This window comes from Cupressus sempervirens, chromosome 6 (genome assembly GCF_028749045.1).
Source record: "Cupressus sempervirens isolate cs-2001-9-10 chromosome 6, ASM2874904v1, whole genome shotgun sequence".
Taxonomy (NCBI): domain Eukaryota; kingdom Viridiplantae; phylum Streptophyta; class Pinopsida; order Cupressales; family Cupressaceae; genus Cupressus; species Cupressus sempervirens.
Window position 1 is genome coordinate 463,907,929 of NC_143123.1, and position 26,446 is coordinate 463,934,374.

At 33.9% G+C, this 26,446-nt stretch overlaps 1 protein-coding gene across 1 annotated transcript in view; it reads left to right on the plus strand.

Moving 5' to 3' along the window:
* The window catches only part of LOC149553068 (DExH-box ATP-dependent RNA helicase DExH3-like), a 141,762-nt gene that overhangs the window by 108,565 nt on the left and 6,751 nt on the right, over positions 1–26,446 (plus strand). The window contains exons 9-14 of the mRNA XM_089788576.1: positions 12,247–12,414; positions 12,522–12,794; positions 13,108–13,302; positions 17,816–18,019; positions 18,207–18,276; positions 18,454–18,602. Coding sequence (XP_089644702.1) covers positions 12,247–12,414; positions 12,522–12,794; positions 13,108–13,302; positions 17,816–18,019; positions 18,207–18,276; positions 18,454–18,602 — 1,059 coding nt within the window. The remainder of the gene's footprint in view (positions 1–12,246; positions 12,415–12,521; positions 12,795–13,107; positions 13,303–17,815; positions 18,020–18,206; positions 18,277–18,453; positions 18,603–26,446) is intronic.

The window sequence follows — 26,446 nt, forward strand, 5'->3', positions numbered from 1 at the left end:
ATGACCATTTAAACTTTCCGTTCATTTGCATGTAAAATACCGAATTCCCGAAAGCTTTATTAGTAAAGTGATATGACTAAGAATCACTTAACAAGACAAATGCTTTAGCTTTTCGGAAGTGCCTTGCTTTGCTTCAAAACTCGGAATGCAGATATACTTGATAATGTTAACATATGCAGGAGAGAGAGAGAACAACTTAGCTTTTCCGCAGAGCTATTTTCTGTCTATTCAGGATTGCAACACGGGGACTGATCCTCAGATAGCTTGCGCACTTCATCCTTTCACTTTCTACCTAAAGCCTTTAACATTGCATCTCCTTTATATCGGGGTCACATTTCCATCACTAAGTTTTCTGGAAGTATCTTTTGAGCATCTCCGAGGAATATTCGTACTTTAGAGTAACTTGCCTTTCTATTTTCAAAGCCTCTAGAGAAGTGGCCTTTTTCATTGCCTTGGGATGGAAAACCCCTTTCTTAACAACATTTCCTGGACTGGAGCACAAAAAACAACACTTTATTCTTTCATCTCAATCTGATGGCCTTGAAGCTAGATCTTGAACATGCCTTACTGGTCATGAGCCCTAAATGATTCATTCAACATTGTGTTCACACTATTTGATCATTGGGACTAAGATTTGGCTCAAGTTTATATAGCTTAGGAACAAGAACTAAACAACTTCGTTTCCATGAATACGCAATAGAAAACCCATAGACCTATGTTCCCTTGTAGTGCGTGATTTTACCTCCATGAATTTGAATGGGATTCACTTTGGCATCGATCCACAACATCGTAGGCCTTTGGGCATGACATAATCGTTTTCACAACTTGGTAACCACTGTCATGGCTTCATCCTTCGGATTCACACTCGATATAGTTCACTCAAGGGGAAATCAGCTCGAAAGCTCAGAATCTGCAAGACATGGAATATTATGGCAAGATAGCAGATTATGAAATGCGAATAACTTACTTCTAATTGGGAGGATGCTAGAACACATCCTAACCATGCCTAGAGCACCTAGACCCCGTGCGCACCGGAAAAACAGGAAACCCGTTTTAGATGGTGGGTTAAGGTAATGCAAGGGGGAATTGGAAAACAAAGAAAGCAGAGCACTTTGGGAAAGATGAGAAGTAAGTGACTTAAAAGATATTTAGACATCACACTTGGAGACACTCTGACTTTCATACCAAAGACTTTAGGCTTAAAAGGGTAAGACTCAAACTTGGCAATAGAAGTCAGAGAAGCGGAAGATAGAAGTGTGTGAAAAGGAAGAATCAAGAATGAGTGGTATATATAGATTTATTAAAATCTGATATATATATATATATATATATATATATATATATATATATATATATATATATAGAAGTCAGAATAATAACAAAAAAAAATTATATATTCATAGAAGAGTATATGAACTGATAAAAGATTATGTTTGGAAGATAAAACATACGTATACATAAGAAGAAAAGTTCTGTTAGAAATGTTCGTCAGTTGAGTCGGCAACATTATCAAGGTGGAAGAGAAGTTTGTGTGCAGTGGGTTGGTGCTCATGAAGATGATAGTGGGGAGTTGGTGCTTTTAGTTGGTTGGTGCCTGTGAAGTGTGGGAGTTGGAGCTTCTTGTGAGTCAGTGCTCATAAACATAGAGGTTGTAGCCTCTAGTAGGTTAAAGCCTACAAAACATTGTAAAAGAACAAAATTTATATAAAAGCATTTAGTTGTCGTGGTTTTCTCTTGCATTAGGTTTCCACTTTAATCTTGTGTTATTGTGTTCACGTGCATAATTGTTGATACCAACATTTAAAGTTATTGTTTAGATAAAAAGTTTTAAATTGGCAAAGTTTTTATTATATTGATTCACCCCCCCTCTCAGTATAATCGTGTGCTCTTCAGTAGATGATAGTATAGAGAAACATAGAGAACAATTTGTTGCTAAGGGCTTCTCTCAAAAGTAAGGTATTGATTACAAGGAGACATTTGCGCCTGTTTGCCGATATACTTCTCTTAGAGAAGTCATAGATATTGCAACAACAAAAGGCTAGAAGATTAACCAGATGGATGTGAAAACTACATTCTTGAATGAGACTATCAAAGAAGAAGTCTATTTAGAACAACCTGAAGGTTTTGTGATTCATAATGCAACCTCACATGTATGCAATTGAAGAAAGTCTTATATGGACTTAAATGGGTTCCTCAAGCCTGGTATGAAAGGATCAACAACTATCTTATGGGAATAGAGTTTACAAAGATTAATGCAGACTGAAATCTCTATTTTAAAATTATTAAAGGTGATATGTTAATATTAATCCTATATAGGAGAAGATCACCTTATTGTTCAATGTAAGGACTTTGCCTCAAGATTTGACATGAATGACTTGGGCATATTCAAGTAACGAGATTCGGACCCAACCCGGCCTCAGCAAGGGTAACTCGACTCGTGACCTGGTTTGGACTCGCGTGTGACTCAACAATGACTCGGCAAAGTGACAAAACCCTTGAAATTTAGAGATTTTTTAGGATTTAAAGAAATTCCATGCACCCATTATTGAATAAAGCTTAAAGATACAATTACATCATGAAATAGAAGGTAAGTTGATCACATACATAACATACATCGATTGCATAAGTACAAAGGTAAATTTAAGATGTATTAAGAAAATTTTGAAAACAAACATTAAAAATCAGACGAGTAAGATGAGTCAGTCGAGTCAGATGAGTTAGCCGAGTCAACTAGGCGAGTCAGCCAGCCAAGTTAGCTGAGTCACACGCGAGTCCAAACCAGGTCACGAGTCGAGTTACCCGCCGAGTCAGGCTCATGGGTCATTTGTATGTATGTATGTCAGTTTACTATGTGAACTGAGATACATGCACACATACACAATTCTTGTGCTCAATAAGAATTCTCGTTTCATATACCTTGGAGACAAAGCAATTATTCTAGCATTCAATCGAAACTCTATATATCAGATTAAGTATATGAACTGAGTTACATGCACACATACACAATTCTTGTGCTCAATAAGAATTTTCATTTCATATACCTTGGAGACAAAGCAATTATTCTTGCATTCAATTGAAACTCTATATATCAGATTAAGTATATTGAAATCTGAATTAGCAGATTATAATATTATTATTCTCTTGGTGTAGATTGAGTAATGATCTTATATATATGCATAGAATCTATGAAGTAATGATCGAGCATGATATTGAAACATAATTTGGATTGAGCAAATGATCCATTCACCTTTATGCAGATCAGCAATTTGCGAGAGTTAAATTGATTAAGTGTTAACTAACCCAATCTGGGTTATGATTAATGTTTGTTTGTTTAAATGAAGAGCCAATGAGCGAACATGGTTCACATTGTGGAGACATGTCCTCTCATGACATGTCTCTTAGAGACCATACTTATACCAATACCAAAAGGCCAAGAGAGATATTGAAATCAATAAATATTCTCCTGTTTGGAGTTCAGCACTTGCAGACTTGAAGATGAATTACATTCTGTGATTTAAATCTGTATTCCATGGATTCTACTATATTGATTCCTTCAAGAATAAAATCTGATCATAACCTGCAACAAATTAGAAGAAATTTACCATATACCAGTCTGATAAGAAATTTAATTACATTCACACAAATAACACTCAAAAAGAAAAACTACATGTAAACTGCCCAAGAAATATGTGAACTTGGGCCAGGAAAGCTGCAATAGGCCAAATAAAGTTGGTCATATATAAAAATGATCAATCAAACATAGTGATTGCTCTGAAGAAAACTGCACCAGCCAATAGAAAGAGGCAGATGTGGTAATTTTTAACCAAACAATAACAATGTGCCTTGCTACAAAGCTTAGAGCCAAAAACCCATTGATGGAAGTTTGTTAACAACAAAAGCCTATCCACAAAAGATGATAACACAACATATATATATATATATATATATATATATATATATATATATGTGCATCAAATGCAGTGGCACATATATTGCCAATATGGAACTCCCGGGACCTACAAATCAGTCTGATGAAAACTCTCAATGGAAGGAGAGGCAAATTGTCTGCTCTAATACCATGTTTCTGTCAACAACCTCCTAGAAGTACAAACTGCAAATGTGCCTTTGCACACAAATAGTAGTATGAGACTATTTCACTAGAATGAGATGAATTGTTTATGAGACACCAAGAAATATTTTACAAAGCCTTGCTTAGATAGGCAAGGAGAGAGAGGCAGTAGATAACTGACAACCAACTACCAAAACAGTTAAATGCGCTTATAATGATTAAGTAAACCTAAGTATGGTAAATAAGATAAATCCATATTTACTCTTAACAATATCTATGTGTATTCCTCTTTCATATCTGTATATACATATTTTCACAAATCTGCCATATGTACCTCTCTCATAAGTTTGCCTTGACTATATATATATATTTATATATAGATACACATATATACATACATCAATTGTCATCTGCATTGACATAAGATATAATCTAATCTTCTAATCTCTACGCTTACACTTCTCTCCAATTTTCTATCGCCTTTTGTATCTTTGAATATAGAGGAACTTTGAAAAGACATCATCTTTTGTTGATTGTCCTTTTAAAACTGCTTTTATTTATTTTCAAATCAATTTTTATATCTTTTTGAATTTGAATAATCTTTATTGCAAAACTTAATTTATCTATTTCTTAGTCATCTTCTATTTATTTCATTGTCTTATGATGAGAGGCATACCATTTATGTATAGAAACAATCCTTCAAGAGAGACATCTTTTGTTAACTAATCACTGTCTACTCTTTTAATTTGTTATCCTAATTGCTGTGTTAAATGGTTGCTATCTTCAAAGTTTACAGCCACTCCATTGATTAGATTACTCCTTTGTATTGGTTAAGTGAATTGGGGGATTGTATTTATATTAAATTTGACGATTATATGCAATACAAAAGGTGGTCAGGCATCATGCATAAATTAAATGCCATGCCAATATGACATTATAAACTTGCCTTGAATGAGATCTAAAATTGATTTGGATTAGCATTTGAACTTCTATTAGTGACCTTTGGCGATTATTATTTGTGTTCATACACATTTGACATCAATGAGAATTATTGCCAATCATCCATATACATTTGACATAAATGACAACATTTGTATCAACAAATAACTTCAACATTAATGATGACTTAACCTTCACTTGTGACATTAATGACAACTTCTGGCAAAGAAGACTTTTTCATCGCTTTATATTTTTGTTAGAATGACAACCTTCTTATTCTCATGCTTCATAGAAGAGATATAAGATATTTTGTCATTCTATTGCCAATAATAAACTTGCCTATATTATTTCCTTATTTAATATTGGACTCATTAAGCTATTCTTTGATGAAGTGATGGCCTTTCCTTGATGAAGCTATATGATTAATATGAGTCAGATGTATAAACTTGAAAGAAATGAGCATTTTGAAATAAGACGATCTTCATTTGCTGCACATTTCTTGAATACTTTACACCCTATTGGTTCCCAAAACCGCAGATTGGAATCCTATGAGTCTTCCCAACTCGATGTTAGGATATCCAACCGGTTATGGCCAACTTGATAGGATTGACCGATGCGATCCAAATCCCCCGCGCTTTTGGCTCTGCAAAGCCAAGGCGGGTGCACCTAATCCTGAACAACACACTTAAGCCCAGGATGCTTATAGCAGATTGGTTAGAGTACAAATATAACAAAAGTTTCCAAAATGGCAATAATTATAGAAAACTTCAAATTTGCAAATTACAAATTAAGAATAAAAGTAAATGATTGTATGAATGTTTTTAAAATAAAAAGTATAGATGAATGCAACAAATGAATATATTAACTCTTCAAAGGAAAGATATGAAATAATTGCCAGCATATGGAATACACATTATGGAAAATATAAAGACCAGTGTCAAAGGGCGATAGAATCAATATTATAAGTTTAGAACATACAACTTTATAAAATTCTATGCACCTTAATTATAAACAATTTACTAATCAAGATGCGGCAGATCAAATATATGGACGCAATTTTAAAATAGTCTGGAATGTATTATAACTCCTTTAGTTCGGAGACAAACTAGCATAGATTCAGAAACAATTAAATGTTTCTAAATATCTATGATGTTCAATTTTAAAATGCTATAATTGATCCTGTCCATTTATCTATCATATAAAATATTTATAAAATTAAAATAATAATTATAAAGGATGGAACTATATAATATGTTAACTCTAAAGTTTCATGCAAATAAAATAAATATTTCTTACTGATCATCTGGAAATAAAATTGCACTGGAGACACTCCTTACGGATGATCCATTCAATGTAGTTTGACTCTAGAATCGCATGCGAATTTATTCAATAATTCACAATCCATGGGCTTAGTTCAAAAATTCATTCATTTGCTAATGAAAGAATATAATACATCAAATGAGCATGTATAGTATGAAATTTTTGGAAAGTATATATGAATGTCCTCTCTTAGTTTTACATCTCATATTTATTCAAGGTTGAAGGGTGTCAGTTGCTTCTCAAGCACCACTCGTTTTCATAACAAATAATTGATCACAAAATCTCAATATAATTATAGAAAAAGTAATCGGCGGTTTGATAACCATATTACCTTTACTCTCAACAATGAAATATTCGATCAAGTATGTGGCGTCATTTTAAATCTTTAATTTGTGTGGGCTCCTCTCCTTACGTTTGCTTTTCTTCAACTTCATTCTAGACAATATCAAGGTGCAGGTGTTTTGATGCCATGAATGACACTGAATCATGATGGTGGAACTTTTCTTCATGCGGGTCTTTCTCTATCGCACATGGCTTCCTGATTGTAATTTACTTATTGTCGGCACATCCTTCACGCTTGGTGACTCCTGTTTCAATTGGCGCTTCATATTCGTGATGCCCCTTCCAATCGCTCATCACATAGTCCAAAATCCTCATGATTGCTACGTCTTTCAAGGGCACAGGAATTTCGTTCCGTATCTACCTGTTGACTGGAGTTCGGTATCACTACTGCCATATAGGACTTTTCCTTGCACCAGTGCATCATTCATGGTGCTAAAAGTAGTATCCATGCTTCAGTGCCTGCAAACAAAGAAAAAGGAGTTAGATTTTAATGAGTAAAGATAAATAGTTTGAATTCCTTTCGAGACCTCCGGTTTTGCTTTTGCTATAGATAGCGATACCAAAATCATTTTGAGAAGCAAGCAGGTATTGCTGCTATTACTTCATAAACTGATGTATAATTTATCCAAAGCTTTCCAGGCATTTCAACACTCTTGTTCTGATAAAAATAACCTTTGGAAGTGTCTTCAGTACTCATAATCTTTCCATCAGTTTGTATAATACCATTGCCACTCTAAAGTACATCCAGAAGTATCCCTGTTTACTTCATTGGACTATATAATTCATTTATTTTTCATTAGAACAACAAAGCACGTTGCTTTGCCTTTAGATGCCATTGCCATATCCAGTGCTAGCTTTTCCTTCTGGATGATGCCTCAACCTTTATACTATGCTGAAAAGAACAGACGTATAGTTGAATATGTACAAGTCATATTACAGTCACCATCATATCTTCCTCTGGATAAAGGAAGCACTTATTCTCAATGTGCATTAGCATCTCAACGTGAATCAATGACAAGGCTTCATTAAATCTCCAACATTATTGTTTAAATGGAGACCCTAAATTTTGTGAAAATTTGGGTTCCACACACCCTTCCATCGCTGTGAATATTTGTTTTTGATTCACACGGAGATTCAGAAAATGAACTAAGACAGTATAAAATTTGGAAGTCATACATCTGCTTGCACTTGTCTTGAAGTACCAATATTTTCTGTGTGGTCAAGACATTGTTTATTTCTTGATAAGGTAACTTGCCGTTCGAGCTCAGACTCAAGTTTGGGTTTGAAGGGGGGTTTGGGTTCCCTAGTACAAAATCATAGTATCATAAACAAAAAAACACTATAAACTTCTAATCATAATATCATGATCATACCATCATACCATCATAGCATCGTATTCTTCAAATTCAATATCAAAATATTTAAATAGATGAACTAGTATTACTTGATATTCTACAAACACTAAATTAATTTTCTAGATAGTTAATTTTAGTAAGTTGGATCAAGTTAATTTTAGTAAGTTGGATCAATAAAACTAAGTTGCCAATTCGGGTTCATAAATGGATGCAGATGCAAAAATTAGGTGCAGTGATGTGTGATTTTTTTTGGGAGGGATGCAGATGTGTTTGGATGCGTTTATATATATTTAAAGAAAATATATGTATAATATGTATATGCAAAGAAATGCAAGAAATATACAAAACTATATTTAATATCTAAATATATTACCATTGTGTAAATATATATATCAAATATAAATGACAAGATAAAAAATATATTTATACCAATAATAAATATAATATTAATTAAATAAATATTAAACACTAAATGATAAAATTAAAAGATCGCTATGGAATATATCCCACGAGAATATACGTTCTGCCAGATATAATGTGGGGCATCAAGAGTAAAAATTGTGACAAAGGAGAAATTTAAGTTTTATTACCAACATGCATACCACATTACAGAGGAAAAACAAGGCTTCTGGGAGGCATGCACAGGGCTTCCGTAGCCGCTTCTGCCTCCCCAGCATCTGCCTCCGAATCTGCAGCAAACCCAGGCACATTAGTATCTAAGCAATAGAAACATACTTTAACAAATAAGTGCGATAGATACCTTGTTTTTCAAGGTTTTAAGCACAATTTTTTTCAGTGCAGATAACAATTTTTTCAGTGTAGATAACTTTTGCTTTGAACCCACTAAATCCTGTCGCATAGCAGTGAGAGTAGATTGTGGAGCAACATCAGAGAACAGAAGAATCCACATGCTGTATCAGAAGGGTAGCTGGACTGATTTCATCAGTTCCCTCATCACCTTGTATGTTTGACAAGAGTAGTGCAAGGATTAAGTTCAACTGGGAATTGTAGCAGGGTTTGACCTGTTTGGCTGTTTTATTTTGTTGTTTTAGGATCTCAGTATACACTGTTAAAACTCAGTTGAAATATTTAGTTAGCTTAAGTAGGTTGAAAGTTACAGTAATATAAAAGATTATCAGTTGCATCTGGGACTGTAGTCTTGTATCCCTTGATCACCTTATGTAACTTTTTATCTAATGGCCTGCTGTCAAAAGATAAAGCAAATAAGAAATTCAAATGTCTCAAGAGAGGGCAGTGCTTCATTTACTGGCAGATGGTTCCAACAAATAATTTTCTAAACGGATTGCTGTCAAAAGATAAATAAATAACTCTGAAATTCAAATGGTTTGCTGTCAATCTGCCCAACTATCCAGGTTTGTCCTGGTTAAAAGAACCTGCTTGGGTTCAAATTCTGGCCGAACTGAACTGGACCAGGACCCGTACCCGGTTTGAACCAGTTCAATCCCAGTTTTTAGGACTGGAAAACCCTGCAACTTGGTAAGCAACAAAACAGAGGGTGAACCTAGTGACTTAGTTGATAAGCTACAAAATAGACTCATATAGCAGTTTACCTTCATTCCTGTTATGCCTAAGAATGCTAACATGTGCTTTTTTTATATTGCTAGCATTTCAAACCTTTTTAAGGTTGACACCTTCTTCAATGATAAAACATTCCGCATTAATTCTAGAACTTTTCTTGAAGATGTAGTGCCTATCTTATGTTAAATAATCTTCATTGCCGTTTCTTTTCAAATTTGTAACAGAGGAATGACACATGCCTACTACCATTTCCTGGAAATTGTTGTTTCTATCTTTCCTTCTGCAATAAAAGCTTCAAAACCTGTTAAACTTATGTCACCATTTGAAGAGTGAGTTGCAATACTTAAGGTGATTACCAAAGGAAAAGTCTCAATTAATAGTGTTAAATTGTTGAGTGTTAGAACCACCGTCTCTCTTATCATTTTTGTTATCAATACCATACATTTGCACTCTTAGATCTTTAATGGGAACATGATCAGACAGAGCATTCTTCCATTTCTGCTGAAAATTAAAAAATGGCCTTCCCATTGAGTTTCTGGAAAAGATCTTTAGTTTCTCCCTTGGATCACTACCTTTAGTTGTACTTTGGATTGAGGATACCAGCAACTGTTAACCTCTATAATGTCCCTTACTAGCTTAGGCCTGTTCTGACCCAAATTTAAAATTAATACCCTAAGCTAAATGGATAAAGATATAAAGATTCAGTCTAAGATATTCAAAGAGAATTATTATTCATCTTATTAGATTAAGTTCAGTGACCTTATTACTAACATCTACAGTGACCTTATTACTACTTCAACTCAATGAAGGAAGGATTAGGCATGTAACCAAGGTGCCTAGAGACCAATTACAATAGGCTTCCTTAATGTTTAAACGTCCAAAACCACATCCTATCTTGGGACTTGCCCTCAAGGTTTTGGGTATGCTGACCCATACCCTGTCTTGGGACTGATACTATTGTTTGGATTTAGACAAGCCCCTCCCTGGAAACATTATTGCCCCTTTCTTCTCAGCAGAAATAATAATAAGACCGAATATGGTTTTATATATCTCTGAGTACTCATTTATATTGCTTATTCATCTTTTTCTAAATGAAAAATCTCCAACATTTTTTTATAAAATCTTTATTGGCTTTTTATAATCCAATAATATGTCCTTGATATAAGACTCAGATATACAATACATGTGATTCTAATTTATAATATTAAATATATATTTACTATATATATCTTACTGTATATATTGTTAATTATAGCCAAATGCATGTATAAGACTTCATCCTTAATCAATTAATAGAAATATAGTCTGAACAACCCTTGAGAATCTGAGATGGATTCCAACTACTTCTGTTGATTCCAGCTACCTGCCCTGTACTGATAAGTGTCCTGTTTGATTTTTATTCTCAATCTCCTATTCGACGATTGGATAGAATGAGTTTGAACCATTATATGTGTTGTAAAGTTGGATGGTCATAAAGCATATCCCTCCAAATTGCACCTCTTTGTATTTATCCTTGTATAGCCACTGCCTCCCAGGATTAATCATTAACTGTACTCCTTTCAGACTTATTATAATTATTGATTTGATCATTGTCAATATAAGGATATAATCCTCGATTAAGTCTTATAATGAACAGAGCTACATTATCATTAATAACACCAATTATTGTATCTTGTATATGTATTGTGCTTCCTCATACACTTAAGCCATTGCTTATATATATTTGAAGGTTGTTCTTATTGATAGTTTGTGGTCACAATTATAATATTTACTGTCTTTATGTATTGATTATATGCTGCCATGTATCTCGGAATTTGTGTGGCCATTTGAAATTCCTGAATAATATTCCAAACATTGAGTCAACTCTTTGATAATGTTTGTAAATTTGTAGAGAACTATAGTTAGACATTAATCTTCACTGAAATATTGATTATTGTGATGCCTCTATCTAATATTCTTGTCAATATCATAGTATATTGACAGATTATCAGAATTGCCCAGACATGAGTTTGGGTTCACAATAGTTTTGGCTAGTATTATTATCTTTAATGGAGCTAATAACTTTGATCTCATGCAGCCTGTAGAGAAATGCTATTCAGAATACTGGGCTGATAGTACGATGTTTGTAATTATCTTGAGACAGAATATTTGAGAAGGCGCCAATAATTTCTCCAGTATTCCTCTGCCTGTTTTATTTCATATATGAATATAGGCATTGAACACATAAAGAATAGATTCTATCAATTTATTCTCTTTCATAGACTCCACAAAATTGAAATTATATTGTATTATTATTTATTTATTTTGTATTCTAATTTTAAATCTTATTTTGGAATAGGGATATCACAGGTTCGTTGATTCTGGGGATTAATTTTGAGTGTCTCTGTCTTACTTTTTTTTGATCAGTACTAGGCTGAAGCCATGGTTAATTATCATTATTTGTTATGATCAATTAATATTATTATTAGTTAAGCTCTAGTAGACTTGAACCCAAGACCTGTCGGATAAGAGGCTGACAATTTACCATTGTGTTATAGGCTCTTACCTAAAGTGTGTCTGTCTTTCTTATTTGCATTAACTTAACATCTTTTTTTCAGTTCTATGTATATAATTCATGTTTTCAATTTTTTTATTATAATATCTAAATATCTAATAATATTTCCTGCAATTCCTCACATTCAGGGTTTTACGCATCCAGTGAGAGGGTATTATTTGGAAAATATACTGGAGAAGATAGGTTATAAACTTACACAATCTAACCAATTGGATGATTACGGACAAGACCAAGCATGGAAAATGCAGAGACAAGCACTCCGGAAACGGAAGAGTCATCTGTCTGCCCTTGTTGAGGTGCAGTCTCATGACATCTAAGTTTTGAATTGTGCCATTCATCTAATTACCGACAATTCAATTTTTTATTAGTCTTACTCATACATTACTTTGAAATTTCTATTCAGGATGCACTTTCAAATGCTAACTTTGACCAGTATAGTTCCACCACACGTGATTCTTTGGCTTGCTGGAATCCTGATTGCATAGGCTTCAATCTCATAGAAGCTGTCCTATGTCATATTTGTAGAAATGAAAGAGCAGGTGCCATATTGGTGTTTATGACAGGATGGGATGACATTAACTCTCTTAAGAACCAGCTTACTGCACATCCCCTTCTAGGAGATCCAAGCAGGGTTCTTTTGCTTGCATGCCATGGATCAATGGCTAGTTCAGAGCAGGTATCTATAATTTCAATTTCTTATGAGGAATCAAATTCAGAATGTGCTTTCATTTCCCACAAAACTATTGTTTTCTCGTATATAAAGCATTCTCATTCCTGTCTTGTGTCTTCTAATCACGTGTTTTCAAATGTTGAACTTGTATGTTTATTGAAACATGAAAGTTTAAAGATTTACTTGATTGTTAATATATCATTAGCTTAAATACAATCTTTAATATGAGATGGTGTTGTCAAATGCTAACTTGCAGTTCTTGAATATTGTGGAATGTCAATACATATGATGAAAGTAATTCATGATACCTTTGTTGCAGAAATTAATTTTTGAAAAGCCGCCTCATGATATCCGGAAGATCGTACTTGCGACAAACATGGCGGAGACAAGCATTACCATCAATGATGTCGTTTTTGTTGTTGACTGTGGGAAAGCCAAAGAAACTTCTTATGATGCGTTGAACAACACTCCTTGCCTACTTCCTTCTTGGATATCAAAAGCTTCTGCCCGGCAAGTATGATATATTACAATTTTAAATAGATTCTAGTTGAGGCATTGCCCTATATTGCATCAGAGCTCAAGTAATTTGAAGTTTTGAATAATATGGCTTTGTTTTGAATCTTTTGATTAACCATTAATTAAGTGTCTAGTAAATTTTATTAGTTTTGCCTTGCTGGTTATCAAAGAAAAGGTATTAGAAAACTCTAAAATGTTTTTCATGAAGTAATCAGGATTCATTTTGAAATTGAGGTAACTCTATATCAAGGGCATGGAATGAAAAAGCAGTTCTAAGGTCAATATATGACTTAATGAGTAGGTTCAATGCTCCAGAAGTTCTTGTTCTGGGTGTAAGAAAATCGGACAAATATCCCAATGAATAGATGTGCAAGGTAAGCAATTGCAAATGGTCAAAGATAAGATAATGCTTATGGTAAAAGGGCCATTTTCTGCAAGGACTTTTCGAGCACTAGCTTATGGTTTGTTTTCTTTTTGAATTTACAGAGCTTTGTGCATATAGCTATTTCTAATGCATTTCTTCGAATGTCCTCCTTTGAATATGGGAACCTGCAAGAACAGCATAGTATTTTGGCCCCAAACTTGACAAACTCAAAATGAGCATCCATTCTAATGTATTTCTGTAAAGTATCCTTCGAATATTTTTAAAATTCTTACTTAACTGCTCTTAAGTTTCTCAGATTTAATGTTTAATTGTTTGCAAAGACTTGTATGTAGTTTGATATTTGTGTTTAACATATAAGAACATAGAAAATAGCACTATTATCATGAAATAAACAGAATTCAGTCAATATCAGATTAGGATAGGTTTGTGGAATGAATGTAAATTCTGACCTTTACTTTCAAACTCTGTCTGAAACTGGTATAATCTCAAGTACGTAGTATTGTAGCAGACCACAATATCTAAAGGAAAACACGAACACCACGCGTAGAAATGGGCATGTGCCACTACAAGTGAACTTGTGGCATGAAGACCTTTTCCATTCATGGTGAGGTTGACTCCATTGAAGTTCATGCCATTGTGTAAGGTTTCACACCAAGAATGTGAAGTTTTATCCAAAGAATGATGCTAACATTCAAGGAAAAGTTTCTCTCCCAAATTAGGAGCTTCACACCATAGGAAGAAATATAGCATCCAGCATAAAATCCATCATTAATCCTCACAACCCGGCAAGATATTCTCAAATAACCAACTCACTCAAGTGATGAGACTCATGCTAAGTTGATAAGTCTTGTGCTTAGCAAATATCTCGCCAAGATTAGAGAATCCCACATCCAATAGAAGGGCTCACGCAAGAAGAATAGGAGCTGTGCCTAACAAGCAGGCCATGCAAGTTAAAGAGATGAATGTAAGGTTTCACATCAAGAATGTGAAGTTTTATCCAAAGAATGATGCTGACATACAAGGGGAAGTTTCACTCCCAAATTGGGAGCTTGACACCATAGGAAGAAATATAGCATCCAGCATAAAATCCAATATTAATCCTCACAACCTGGCAAGATGTTCTCAAATAACCAATTCACTCAAGTCATGAGGCTCATGCTTAGTTGATAAGTCTTGTGATTAGCAAAAATTTCGCCAAGATTAGAGAATCCCACATCCAATAGAAGGACTCATGCAAGAAGAATAGGAGCTGTGCCTAACAAGCATGCCATGCCAGTCAAAGAGATGAAGTGACCGAGATATTCAAACCACCATGACAAAATGCTATAATATCATATAATTTTGATCTCCAGCTAGATAGCTCTAGGCAAGCCATAACCAAAGTGTTTTGCAATATAACCAAAAACTTCGCAAATTTGTCTATGAAAGAGACCACACAAATCATGACTCAACTATTAATGCATTGTGAAATACTTAAATGATATATCCAGCACTGGTTAAAGTAGGTAGTCTCACTATCGAAACCAATATCCCTTAGATTTTTTTGTCCTAGGATTACAAGCTCTGAGGAGCTCTTCAAATCAATATGAGGAATTAACCAAGCATATGCCAAATGAACCCCTCACTGTTCTTTTATAACCTTTTGGAGAAGCTTTAGAACAAATTTCATTTTCAGGCTCTTTTTAATTTAAACTTAAGCATAGGAAAGTAATGAAATGACTATTAAAATTTCTCTTAAATAACCATTAAAGTCACTTTAAACACTTATTAAATTAATTAAATAATATTACACTTTTATTAAACATTTGAGGGATAATATTAAATAATTATTTAATTAATTCCCTTTTGTTTGCTGCAATAACCTACATGAATCAAATAGGCTATGCGGAAAGGGACATTACATATTCCAATAATCTAATGTTGTTCCGTCCCACATTCAAGGTCTTGCCGTAACTTTGATTTCTCTTAACTGTCCATTTATTTTTAAGCTGATTGGTATCGTTGTTCAAAGTCCTCAGCAATTCAGGCCATTTCCAGTGAAAAATATTGTGTCTCTTCCATTGATAAGTTTATCTTCTCTCTTGACATGGATGATCATTAAAGAGTGTCCTTTAACTAAACTAAGTCTTTCCTGTTAGAAGGACACCATATTATATTTGCTAGTGTAAGTGTCTATGCAAGAAAATACTAGACGGATTTAACATTTTGGTGCTTTTCTTGGAGGAGGTTTAACTTTACTGTTTTTCAACAGCAAGTTCATTTGCATAAAACCATCCGTTTTATCATGGAAATTAAAATCTGAATTAATTGATGTGGATAAAAGCTGCATGTTATTTCTGAAGTCTGTTTTGACAAAGGGCTTAGCTTCTATGTTTTCTGCTAACTAGCAAAATATTAAATACCACCCAATATACCTTATTCTGTGACTTTGATTAGGGTTCAGATATGGGTTCAAAGAACCAGTTTGCCGGTATGACATTTTGAAATGGGGTTCGGATTTGTCTGGGTTCATCAGTACAAAAATATGTATATATATAGTTATTATTTTATTATATTTAGATCATATATTTAATATAATTATAATATATTACTATATTTAATTTAATATTATATCATTTCATTCTTATAATTATATAATATAATAATTATTGTTTTATTACACTACTGTAAAATATCAATTATAGTTAATATTAATTTTTTATTGTAATATAAAATTTTATATATATATATATATATATATAAAATATAATATAATATAATTATGATAATACATAATCAAAATGATAGTGTGACAGGTTTATTGAGGAAGGCGTGCAATGAAGCCGCACTGCTTTTTGTGCATGTGTTCTTACGTGGGCGGCAACGTTAGTAGCTGAGGAAGTTGTTCCTAGACTTCTACATTCAAATAGAAGCATCAGGCAGTTCATCAATGGCCACTGTGGATCCCCTATGCTGGACACGCTAGAAGATTTTGAATCCAATGTTTTGCTTCCACAATTTCTCATCACTGTTTTAAAACAAGATTGCATGGGGATGGGAGTACTTGGGGTACTTAGGGTACGGGTACGGGTACGGATATGGGTACAGCTATTTTTCATAATAGGGGACAGGGGTACGTGGGAATGTCAAACTTTATTTTTAATAATACTTTTATATTTATAGAAAATCTGAAATTATGAGTCATGAAAGCAGTTTTTTAAAACAAGAACAATGATAAAGTTTGCAAATTTAATATACTGTTTTCAGTTTCAGATTTGCTATATGTTTGTAATAGTAATATATGATAAATGTTTAGATGCATAACAGAGAAGGTAGACTTTAAACATGAACAAGATCATAAATCATATGACAATGACATATTGCAAATGATAAACTTCTGACTTGAACAGTGATAAAGTTTATTGTTAATCAATATTGTATCAAAGTTTCTAACTGATTAGGTATTGAATTAAGCTTGATAAACAAGAAGCTGATATGCAAACAAAAAACCGATTTTTTTTTCAGAAATCTTAATCAAGGTCCTTAGCTATGATGCTCTGCACTGAGTACCTGGTACTTTGGAAATGTGTACCTGGTACCTGGGTACATGGGTACGAGTACCATGGGTGTGGGGACAAGTACCCATGCAACCTTCTTTTTCTAGATTAGGGCACGTATTGACACCAGAAATTGTTTGCAAGTAGCGGGTCAACAAATTCAGCAATTTAATGAGGCAAATAAAGATGAAACTTAAAGATTTCCCTTTTTACCCATTACTCTGCAATGTTTTTGTGATTTCTTCTTTCTGACAGCTTATCAATCGTAAAACCATGAACCATATACCATAAAACTGGCATACCCGGTAACCTAGATTTTAACATTAGTATTTTTAACTGCTTCGATTTCTTTTTATTTTAGAAAATCCAAAACTAAAATGTTATTCATTTGTGTTTGAATGTAAAAAATCTAAAATGAAAATGTATATTAACTACACACTTAGAAAGGTTTTATTGACAACAAAAAGGAATTACTGTTTCAGATGTGTTTTTCTCATCTGACTACAAATCATTTATTTTGTTATTCATGCTTTTCAACTTGTTTTTTAATCCGTCATGTCTGTTTAAAAAAAGTTTCATCTTATCTATAGAGGAGAGGCCGAGCTGGTCGCGTTCAGCCAGGTGAATCCTATCATCTTTATCCAAGATGTGTACATGATGCTTTAGAAGACTATCAGTTACCTGAGCTTCTGCGAACACCTTTACAATCTCTTTGTTTGCAAATTAAAAGCTTGCAGCTTGGAAGCATTACAGAATTTTTGTCAAGAGCTTTACAGCCACCAGAGCCGCTTTCGGTATGTGGAAATTTTGCATAACAAAAAATAAGAAATCTAAGAAAATTGGACTAGACAAAAAGTATAGACCATGAAAATGTTTTTCTTTCTTTTGTTGGACTTGGAGCATCCTTCATCTTATTGGTTCCTCCATCTCTAATTTGTTATTGAGTTCCTTGTAAATCTTATTTTCTTATCTTTATTCTAGGTTCAAAATGCAGTCGAATATTTGAAAACTATTGGAGCTCTTGATGACAAGGAAAACTTAACTATTCTTGGTATGTACAATTGATTCTGAAAATTCTAATGATTCCAAACATCCATAAGCATTATAAATGAACACAATCAATTGAGATTGTTTTCAAAATGTCTGTCAGGGCAGAGACGAACCATTTTTCTTGTTAGGAATCCCTTAATCTACTGTGGTCTTATGGCATGTATTAAAAATTTTGCAGGACGCCACTTATCAATGCTTCCTGTGGAGCCTAAGCTGGGTAAGATGATTATCATGGGTGCACTTCTCCATTGCTTGGATCCCATCCTTACAGTTGCAGCTGGATTGAGTGTTAGGGACCCTTTCTTGCTACCGTATGACAAAAAGGAAGTAAGTTCTATTTTTTCAGTAGGACAAGTTAATTATCTGTTTCTTTTAATGTTTGTAATTTTTGCAAGATGGGCGAGTTTCCCTCTTTACATGTTCCAATAACATTGTTTAACAGATTAATCATGTGTATATTGAGTATAGAATGAAGAAACATGCATCTAGATGTAATAACAATCCCTTTCAATTGATCACAATTGGCCATAGAGATCAGCATTGGCCACAGTCCAGAAAATGGATTACTGTCTTCAAAATTGATCGTGATGAGTAATTGAGAGTATGGGAAGCTTAGATTTAATCCCAGTTAAATTTTGCATTGGTCGATCTTTCATTTGATCATGGTTTGTTTTGGTGTTTAAGTAGATTCATAAGACTCCCTTGTGACGATTGTTATAAAAATGCATTACAGGAGGTGCAGGTGTTCTTATACCAGCAATGAGAGTAGAAATTCAAAATTATAATTTCACACCGAATAGCTATGAAAGTCACATTTGTACAATAAATGGTGAATGGATAGCGATAATTGATTGCTTATACTGTTTAAACAAGTATTCTTATACCAGCAGTGAAAGAGAAAAGTAGTATAAATTCACACTGAATAGCTACGGAAATCACATTGTACAATAGATGATGAATGAATATGATAACTGATTGCTTAGACTGTTAAAGAATATGTACAATCCAAAGCTCATATGCTAACAAGTCTTAGATGCCTCATTAACATGGAGTTAGTTGTTTAAATTCCTTTATATTACTTTTATATAAATTAAGTTTAGAGATGAGTGGTAGTGAACAATCCATCCAACGAAAGAGAACAAGGGCAATGTTGTCTAAATTTGTAGCAGGGCTTTCTATTTGATCAAATTGGCTAATTTGTGGTGCCAAATATGTGATTGGTGAGGGAGAAGTTGTAGGTGAAATAGTCAAAGAAGAAAACTCCTGGGCACAAGATTGGCTTCTGATCTTAAGAGCCTCAAATTCTGTCTATGCAGCTTTAGATGAAGTCACAATTAGCAGGGCTTTCTGTTTGATCAAATTGGCTATTTTGTGGTGAGAAATATGTGATTGGTGAGAGAGAAGTTATAGATAAAATAGGCAAAGAGGAAAATTCTTGGGCACAACTTTGGCTTCTAGTCTTAAGAGCCTCAAATTCCACCTTTGCAGATTTAGATGAAGTCACAGTTACAACTACAATGCACTATAGCACACCTGGGAGGTCGACTAGATCTCAATGTGAGAGATGTGCAAACTCTTTATCTGCAGATGCTCTATTTGCAATCACGACACATTCGTGCACTATTATGAGCATTCACCACGGAGGATTGTCTAAACCTGTTTAGATCAAATGTGCCTCGCACTTAATTAGCATTGAACAAGAGTCCTTGCAACTAGTGGTCATGATTAAGAGTGGAATTGGCATGTTGTTTCTAGGTTAGAGTGGGGAAAGTATTATTTTTAGTATCTTTAGTTCTTGCTATATTTAGCTCGTTCTTATAAAACCTTAGCTAGTGGTCACTTAGGCTTTTATTTTAGGTTTTCTCAATTAAGTATATTTTTTGACTACACTATTAATAGCGTCTCTAAACACTATTTAAGAGTTCATTGTTAATGCAATACTTATTCCATTTTCTCCATTCATTTAGTCTTTAAAAATTTCATGGCATTAGAGCGGGTGCAAGTCTAGGTATGACTCACTCACGAGAGGGACCAAGATTATGAAATTTTCGTAGGAAATCTTGTGGTGAAATTTTCAAAATTTATATTTTAGCTTTCTTAGTCTATTATAAACCCGGCTATGGTTTAATGTGACTTCGTTGGTGCCTAGGGTTTCTAACTATTTCACAGTCAATAATTGCAGGCCAAATTTTAAAATCACACAAAAATAAATTCAACAAGAACACTGGAAAATTACACCTCAAAAAGTTAAGCCTATGGCATTTTTGGCCCATGTAGAGTCTTTGGTCAATTTTTTTTCCTGGTAGTCTACCCAATATTTTCTTACAACTATCATTTTTTCCCTTCTGCTAACGTCTTCTGTGGCCATGTCATCCAATGCCATGTCAACACTCTGCTATTTGCAGAGTGGATTTTGGAGATTTTTCGTGCAGCGATTTTTTGGGGGCACCTTCCATTATGTTAACAGGGGCTCTTATTCTTCTTTGACACAAACATAATTTCTTGGCCACATCTGCTTGCGGTTTGTTTTGTGTCCGCATTCTTCAGCGATTTTTAAAGTCACTGGCAATTTTCAGCACCGACATTTTTGCCAGTGATTTGTTTTTCCACTCAAATCAGTGGTCAATGATTTGTTTTGGACACTTTTGGCGTCCAAGGCCCACATTTTTTGCCCAGTCACCATTTTTCTCAGTGTTCAGTGGTCAACACATTTTTTTTGGTTCATGACCGCCTTAGCAAACTCAATGATTTTTTTGAGGCTTTTTGTCAGAGGATATTCATTCAAGAGTTTTTTTCTGGGTTCGCCTCTGGTTTTTGTAAACCCTTAAATTCATATTTTTCCTGATATCCAACATTAGGGTTTTCTATTACTGTAAAAATAAATTTGACGGGTTAATTAATTTTTCCCCTTAAAAGTTCTGGAGGATTTTTAATATTTCTTTTTCCTTCAAAATTATCTATTTCATAAATTTTTCCCTTTAAAAAATTCAGTTGGGTTTTACCTTTTTTCTAAATAATAGAGTTTCATATCTTTAGTAATTTGTTTGCTTTTTTATTGATTTTTAACCTCAAATATCATGTTGGGTTTTCATTAATTTGTCTCATAAATTGTTTCTGGTTTCTATAATACGCAAAGTTCACATGTGATCTTATTTCAGGGTTTTTTACTTTTTTTATCTAGAAAACAATGCTTTGTACTCGTCTAATCATAGTATCTTGCAGTCTGTTTTGGGGCATCATGCTCATCTGCAAAGTTTGGAGGGTTGTGCAGTTGTTTCCAGTATATATCTTTGTTTCTAGGGAATGACAGTTCAGTTATCACATTGGTTTGGTGTTTCTGTGATGATTTCTGGTTAACATTTTTGTCGATTCTGGGAGAGTCAATGGAAGAGTTTGTGGTATGCTCTACTCTCATACTAGTAAATCATTCTAAAGAAGGGTGCTGCCATCTCCATTTCTGACTACAGTTGGTTATATTGTCTTCTATAGGGTAGATTGATAGAATGGCCATTAAGGTAGGGTATTAGATTATTTTTAGTATCTACAATTCTTTCTACATTTAGTCTATTCTTCTAGAACCTTAGGTAATGGTCATTTAGGGTTTCTTTTCAGTTTTTCTCATTTAAGTCTATTTTTAGACTATGCTATTATTATCATCTATAAACTCTATTTAAGAGTTCATTTTTAATGCAATATTTATTCCATTTTCTCCGTGCATTCAATCTTTAACACTTCCAGAGAGTGAGTAAAGAGTGATACTTTTTTGGTTTATGTCAAATTCATTATCTCTGTTGTATCTTTAGTTTTGACATTTACCAAATATGGGGATTCTAATGCTCCAAGCATTGGAGAGGCATATGAGACTATACACCTCAAAGATGCATCCCAATTCTTTTGACCCTATTCCCCCTAGAAATGTTTTGCGTATATACATAGACATAGATAGCAAACATTCCCTGGTTTGACCCTAACCCTCGGTTAAATTGGATCACTCAGAATGTTGTACAAATTGGTTGGAAATGCATGCAAGACTTTTGAAAAAAAATAGAGTTGGGGTCCCATAAGGACAATTACCCTTAACCTAAAACAAAGCACTAACACCCAAAACACGAACTCCATTATTTTTCTATTTTTCATTTTGTTAGAAGAACAGAAAGAATGAAAATAGTAGTGCAAAGAAGATGAGAGCGTCATACATCATTTGAGGTAAGTTTACTGTTTCTTTTGAATTTTTTTCTGGTTCCTTCCAAAGTTTTAAACCTTTGAAGTTATTTTTTGGTTTTTGGTTTTTGGTTTTTTGTTTGCACTTGCAACTATGTTTAAAAAAAAAAGAATAGAAATGGGGGTCGTGGTGTTGAAGGTGATCTGTTCAATAAAAAGGTTAAGTTATCGATTAAGGTTTGAGAATGGCTGCGGGTACACAAACTTGGTATGTGGGTATGCGAATTCGTTTTAGGGGTTTGTGTGTGTATGGGTACGTCTGTACATGTCAAAGTTCCCAAACTTGCTGTGAGTTGGGGTTCTAGTTGACCCAGCCAAAGTTAGACACGTGACTTGTTGAGTCTCGAGTCACATGGCTGCTCATTGAGTCCAAGCTAGGTGACTCAGAAGGTGGCAGCTCAAGTTGCAAAAAGAAAAGAGGAAAAGAAAAAAACATAATTTCTTATAACTTGATTTTTCTTTCCTCTTCCTTCTAGCCTTAAAAGGCATCTTATTTCATTGTTATGAGAAGATTAGAGGAAGAAAAATAAGAGGCCATAAGTTTGCAACTAGTAGGGAGGAAGAGCTAAAAATCTTCCACAAATCACATTGGGGCAGCATTGTTATTGCATTTAGTACATTAGAGGGTCCATAGCAATAGTTGCAAAGGCTTCTCAATCCATTTCAAAGAGGTAAATATTAAAATTTTTAGATTTTGTTGATTTTTTTGGAATGTTTATGGATTTTTCATATTGTTGTTCATTTTGTAAACTTTCCAAATCTTGAATTTGAATGTTTTTCATTCAAATTTAAATTCATACTTCAACGAGAGAAATAGAACAATAGCAAACCCTATGTATTTTTTTTTATAAAAGCTTGTAAACATGTATTTGTAAATATTTCATAAAAAATGTAGGTTTTGATTTTTCTAAATTCTTTCTTTGAACTTCAAAAATTTTCAAGAATAAATTATAAAACACAATGCATGAATGTAGGGATTGCTGATTTTTTTCCTTTTAGTTTAATACTTTATAAATATGATGTGCAAATAGTATTTTCTTTGTAAATTGCCTTACCGTAGCACCCTCATGTTTTGGAAACAATATTTTTTTCCAATGGCTCCTAATCTTCAGCCTTCTCCTAAGCCTAAGAGACAAGGTTGAAAGGACAAGACTTGAAAGTATAACTAAAGAGGATTTTGGTAGACCAAGATCTCAAACAAAATGTAAATTTTGTAAAGAAATTAATCATGATGTCGGAAATAGATTTAAATACCATATTGTCAACATATGTGGCCATGATACTAATCCATGTACAAAAGTACCTTTAGTGACAGTTTGTTTCTATTATGTCCTATTGGAAACGTTTGAACAACAAACGGAAACAAAGAACAGGCAATTGAAGGAGTTATTCCTAGATTTCTAGAATCCAAGCTGGACAATTATTTTGTGCCCCACACTACCCCTTGTGTACAACCCTTGCTTAAGAGATGGGTTGGAACAAGGAGGTCCATGATGCAGCAAGAAAATCAATTTGGAAGTTTTGGTACTTTTGCAAGATTCCATTTATTGCAGCTAGGTAATTCTTTTTAATTTGACTATTTTAAATTAAAATTTTAAAATTTATCGTTTGAACTGTGAACATTGCTTTGTCTAATTATTATGAATTGTTATAATTTTCTCCCACATATTTAATCTATTTGTGACAAGTCTCCAACTGACAAGGCATGGTAGATGTGTAACCATTTGTGGGGTGAGGTTTAAAGCCCCCATTGATGATGAAATAATTGGCCTCTTGTTAGAAATGGTTGAGTATATAAAAGTTGAGCTAGAGGACCAATGAGTGTCTTGGAGCAAAAAGGGTTGCACCATCATGATAGGTAGTTGGACCGGTATGAGGAATAAGACAATCCTAAATTTTCTTGTCTCCTGCAAAGGTGATTGATCATTCGACTTCCCTAAATGCATTGAATTTAGTGATTAATATTTGAATTTTGTAATATATGATTTATTGATTGATCATTGATCATTATTTTAGTTTTTCATGACCCACCATGTTTTTGAAGTCCATTGATACTCTCTCACATGTGAAGAATACCATATACCTATGTGAGGTTATTAAGGAAGTCATGTGTGGAGGAAAACAATGTGGTGTACGTGTTGATGGAGACGTGTCCTAAAAAGATTTGGTCTACATATGTAGCCCATTGCCTTGACCTCGTATTAGAGGATATTGGTAAGCTTAAATGGGTGGAACAATGCGTCGATAGGGCCAGAAACATCTGCAAATTGATCTACAATCATGCATCTTAGCATAATGAGGCAGTACATAGGGTAGAGGGAGTTGGCTCCTCATGGTATCATAAGATTCGCGTCAAAATTTATCACAGTAAAATCCATGATGCAATTAAAGGCATCTTTGAGATGTATGTTGTTGGTGAGGAGTGGAGTTGCTTATCCTATGCTATGACCACTGTAGGTTGGATGTGGCAGATTGCATTTTTGATGAGCTAGGTTTTTGGATCCCTTTTGCAAAGATTGTGCAGGTAAATTTATTACAATTTGATATTTAATATTTTATTTTTTATAATTCTAAATGGATATTTTTGTTTTGTTTGTGACTTTGCAATTTTACCTATTCTCTTTCACATTTGTGACTTGAGTATATCCTTTTAACAGTATTTGCAGCTTACAGAGCCCCTTGTTCTCCTATGAGGTTTTGATGGGAGAAGCCCTCTATGGGCTACATATATGAAAGCATGGATAGGGCCAAGGATCCCGTTACATCTATATATGGAGGAGTCGAGCATAAGTATGGTCCCATTTGGGAAATAATTAATAGGATATGGTATAACCAGCTTTGCATGCCCATCCATGTAGCTAATTATTACCTCAGTCCGACATTCCATTTTTGCACTGATTCAAAGTGGATGGGAGGTTCTTACAGAGCTATATTTAGTGGTACAACGAATGTCTACTAATACCACAACTACATTGCATGATATGGAGGTATTCGCTAATGCAACAGTGGCTATTTTCTAAAGCCAACTATGTAAAACTGCTCACACAAAATCAAAGGCAGATAGAAATTTGAAATTTATTGTAAGTGCATAATTTGATTTTATAATCTAGCCTTAAAGTTGGGAATAATACTAATTTTTTTTTTCTTTTCCTTATTTTAGATAGATGGTGGCAAATGTTTGGGCCTACAGCCCCTAACCTTCAGAAATTGCCATCTACATATTGAGCTAAGCGCTAGCCATGTAATGCTTCAGGTTGTAAGTGAAACTAGAGCATGTTATAGCATATTCACACGAAAAAGCGCAATAGTTTGATCATGGAGATGTTGAATGATCTAGTCTTTGTTCATGTCAACCTTTGTTTTAGCACTAGACAAAATTTGGACAACAATTCCAGCCTGATCACGCTAGAGGAGATTGTTCCAGAATTTGAGTGGTTCAGTGAATCTACCAATTTTGTCTGTACTAATGAGCACCATGTGTGGGTTGACTAGGCGGATAGTGAGGTTGAGGATGTAGCCATGGAAGAGGAGAAGGATAGTGCATGATTAGATATAGCTGATGTTGGTTAGAGGGGCACACAAAAAGAATAGACTATGGCTGTCATCGAAGACCTACCTTAGACACCTTTTTGGGAGAGATATAGGCTACTTTGAGGTTGAGGCTGAACCAGAGTCAAACACCATAGGCTAATCTTTTGTTTTCACATATGTTTTGAACATTTGATGTCATGGATTTCATATGCCACGAATTTTATATACATTTGACAATATTTAAAATTTTATATATTTAAGTTCACTACTTCCTTCAGCCATAATTTATGTTTGTACTTATGTGATCGATGTATGTTTAATAGTTTATGTATGTGATCAAATCAGTTTCTATTTTATGATGTTCTTGTGTCCTTAAGCTTTATAAAACAACTTTTAAAACTTCAAAAATCTCTAAATTT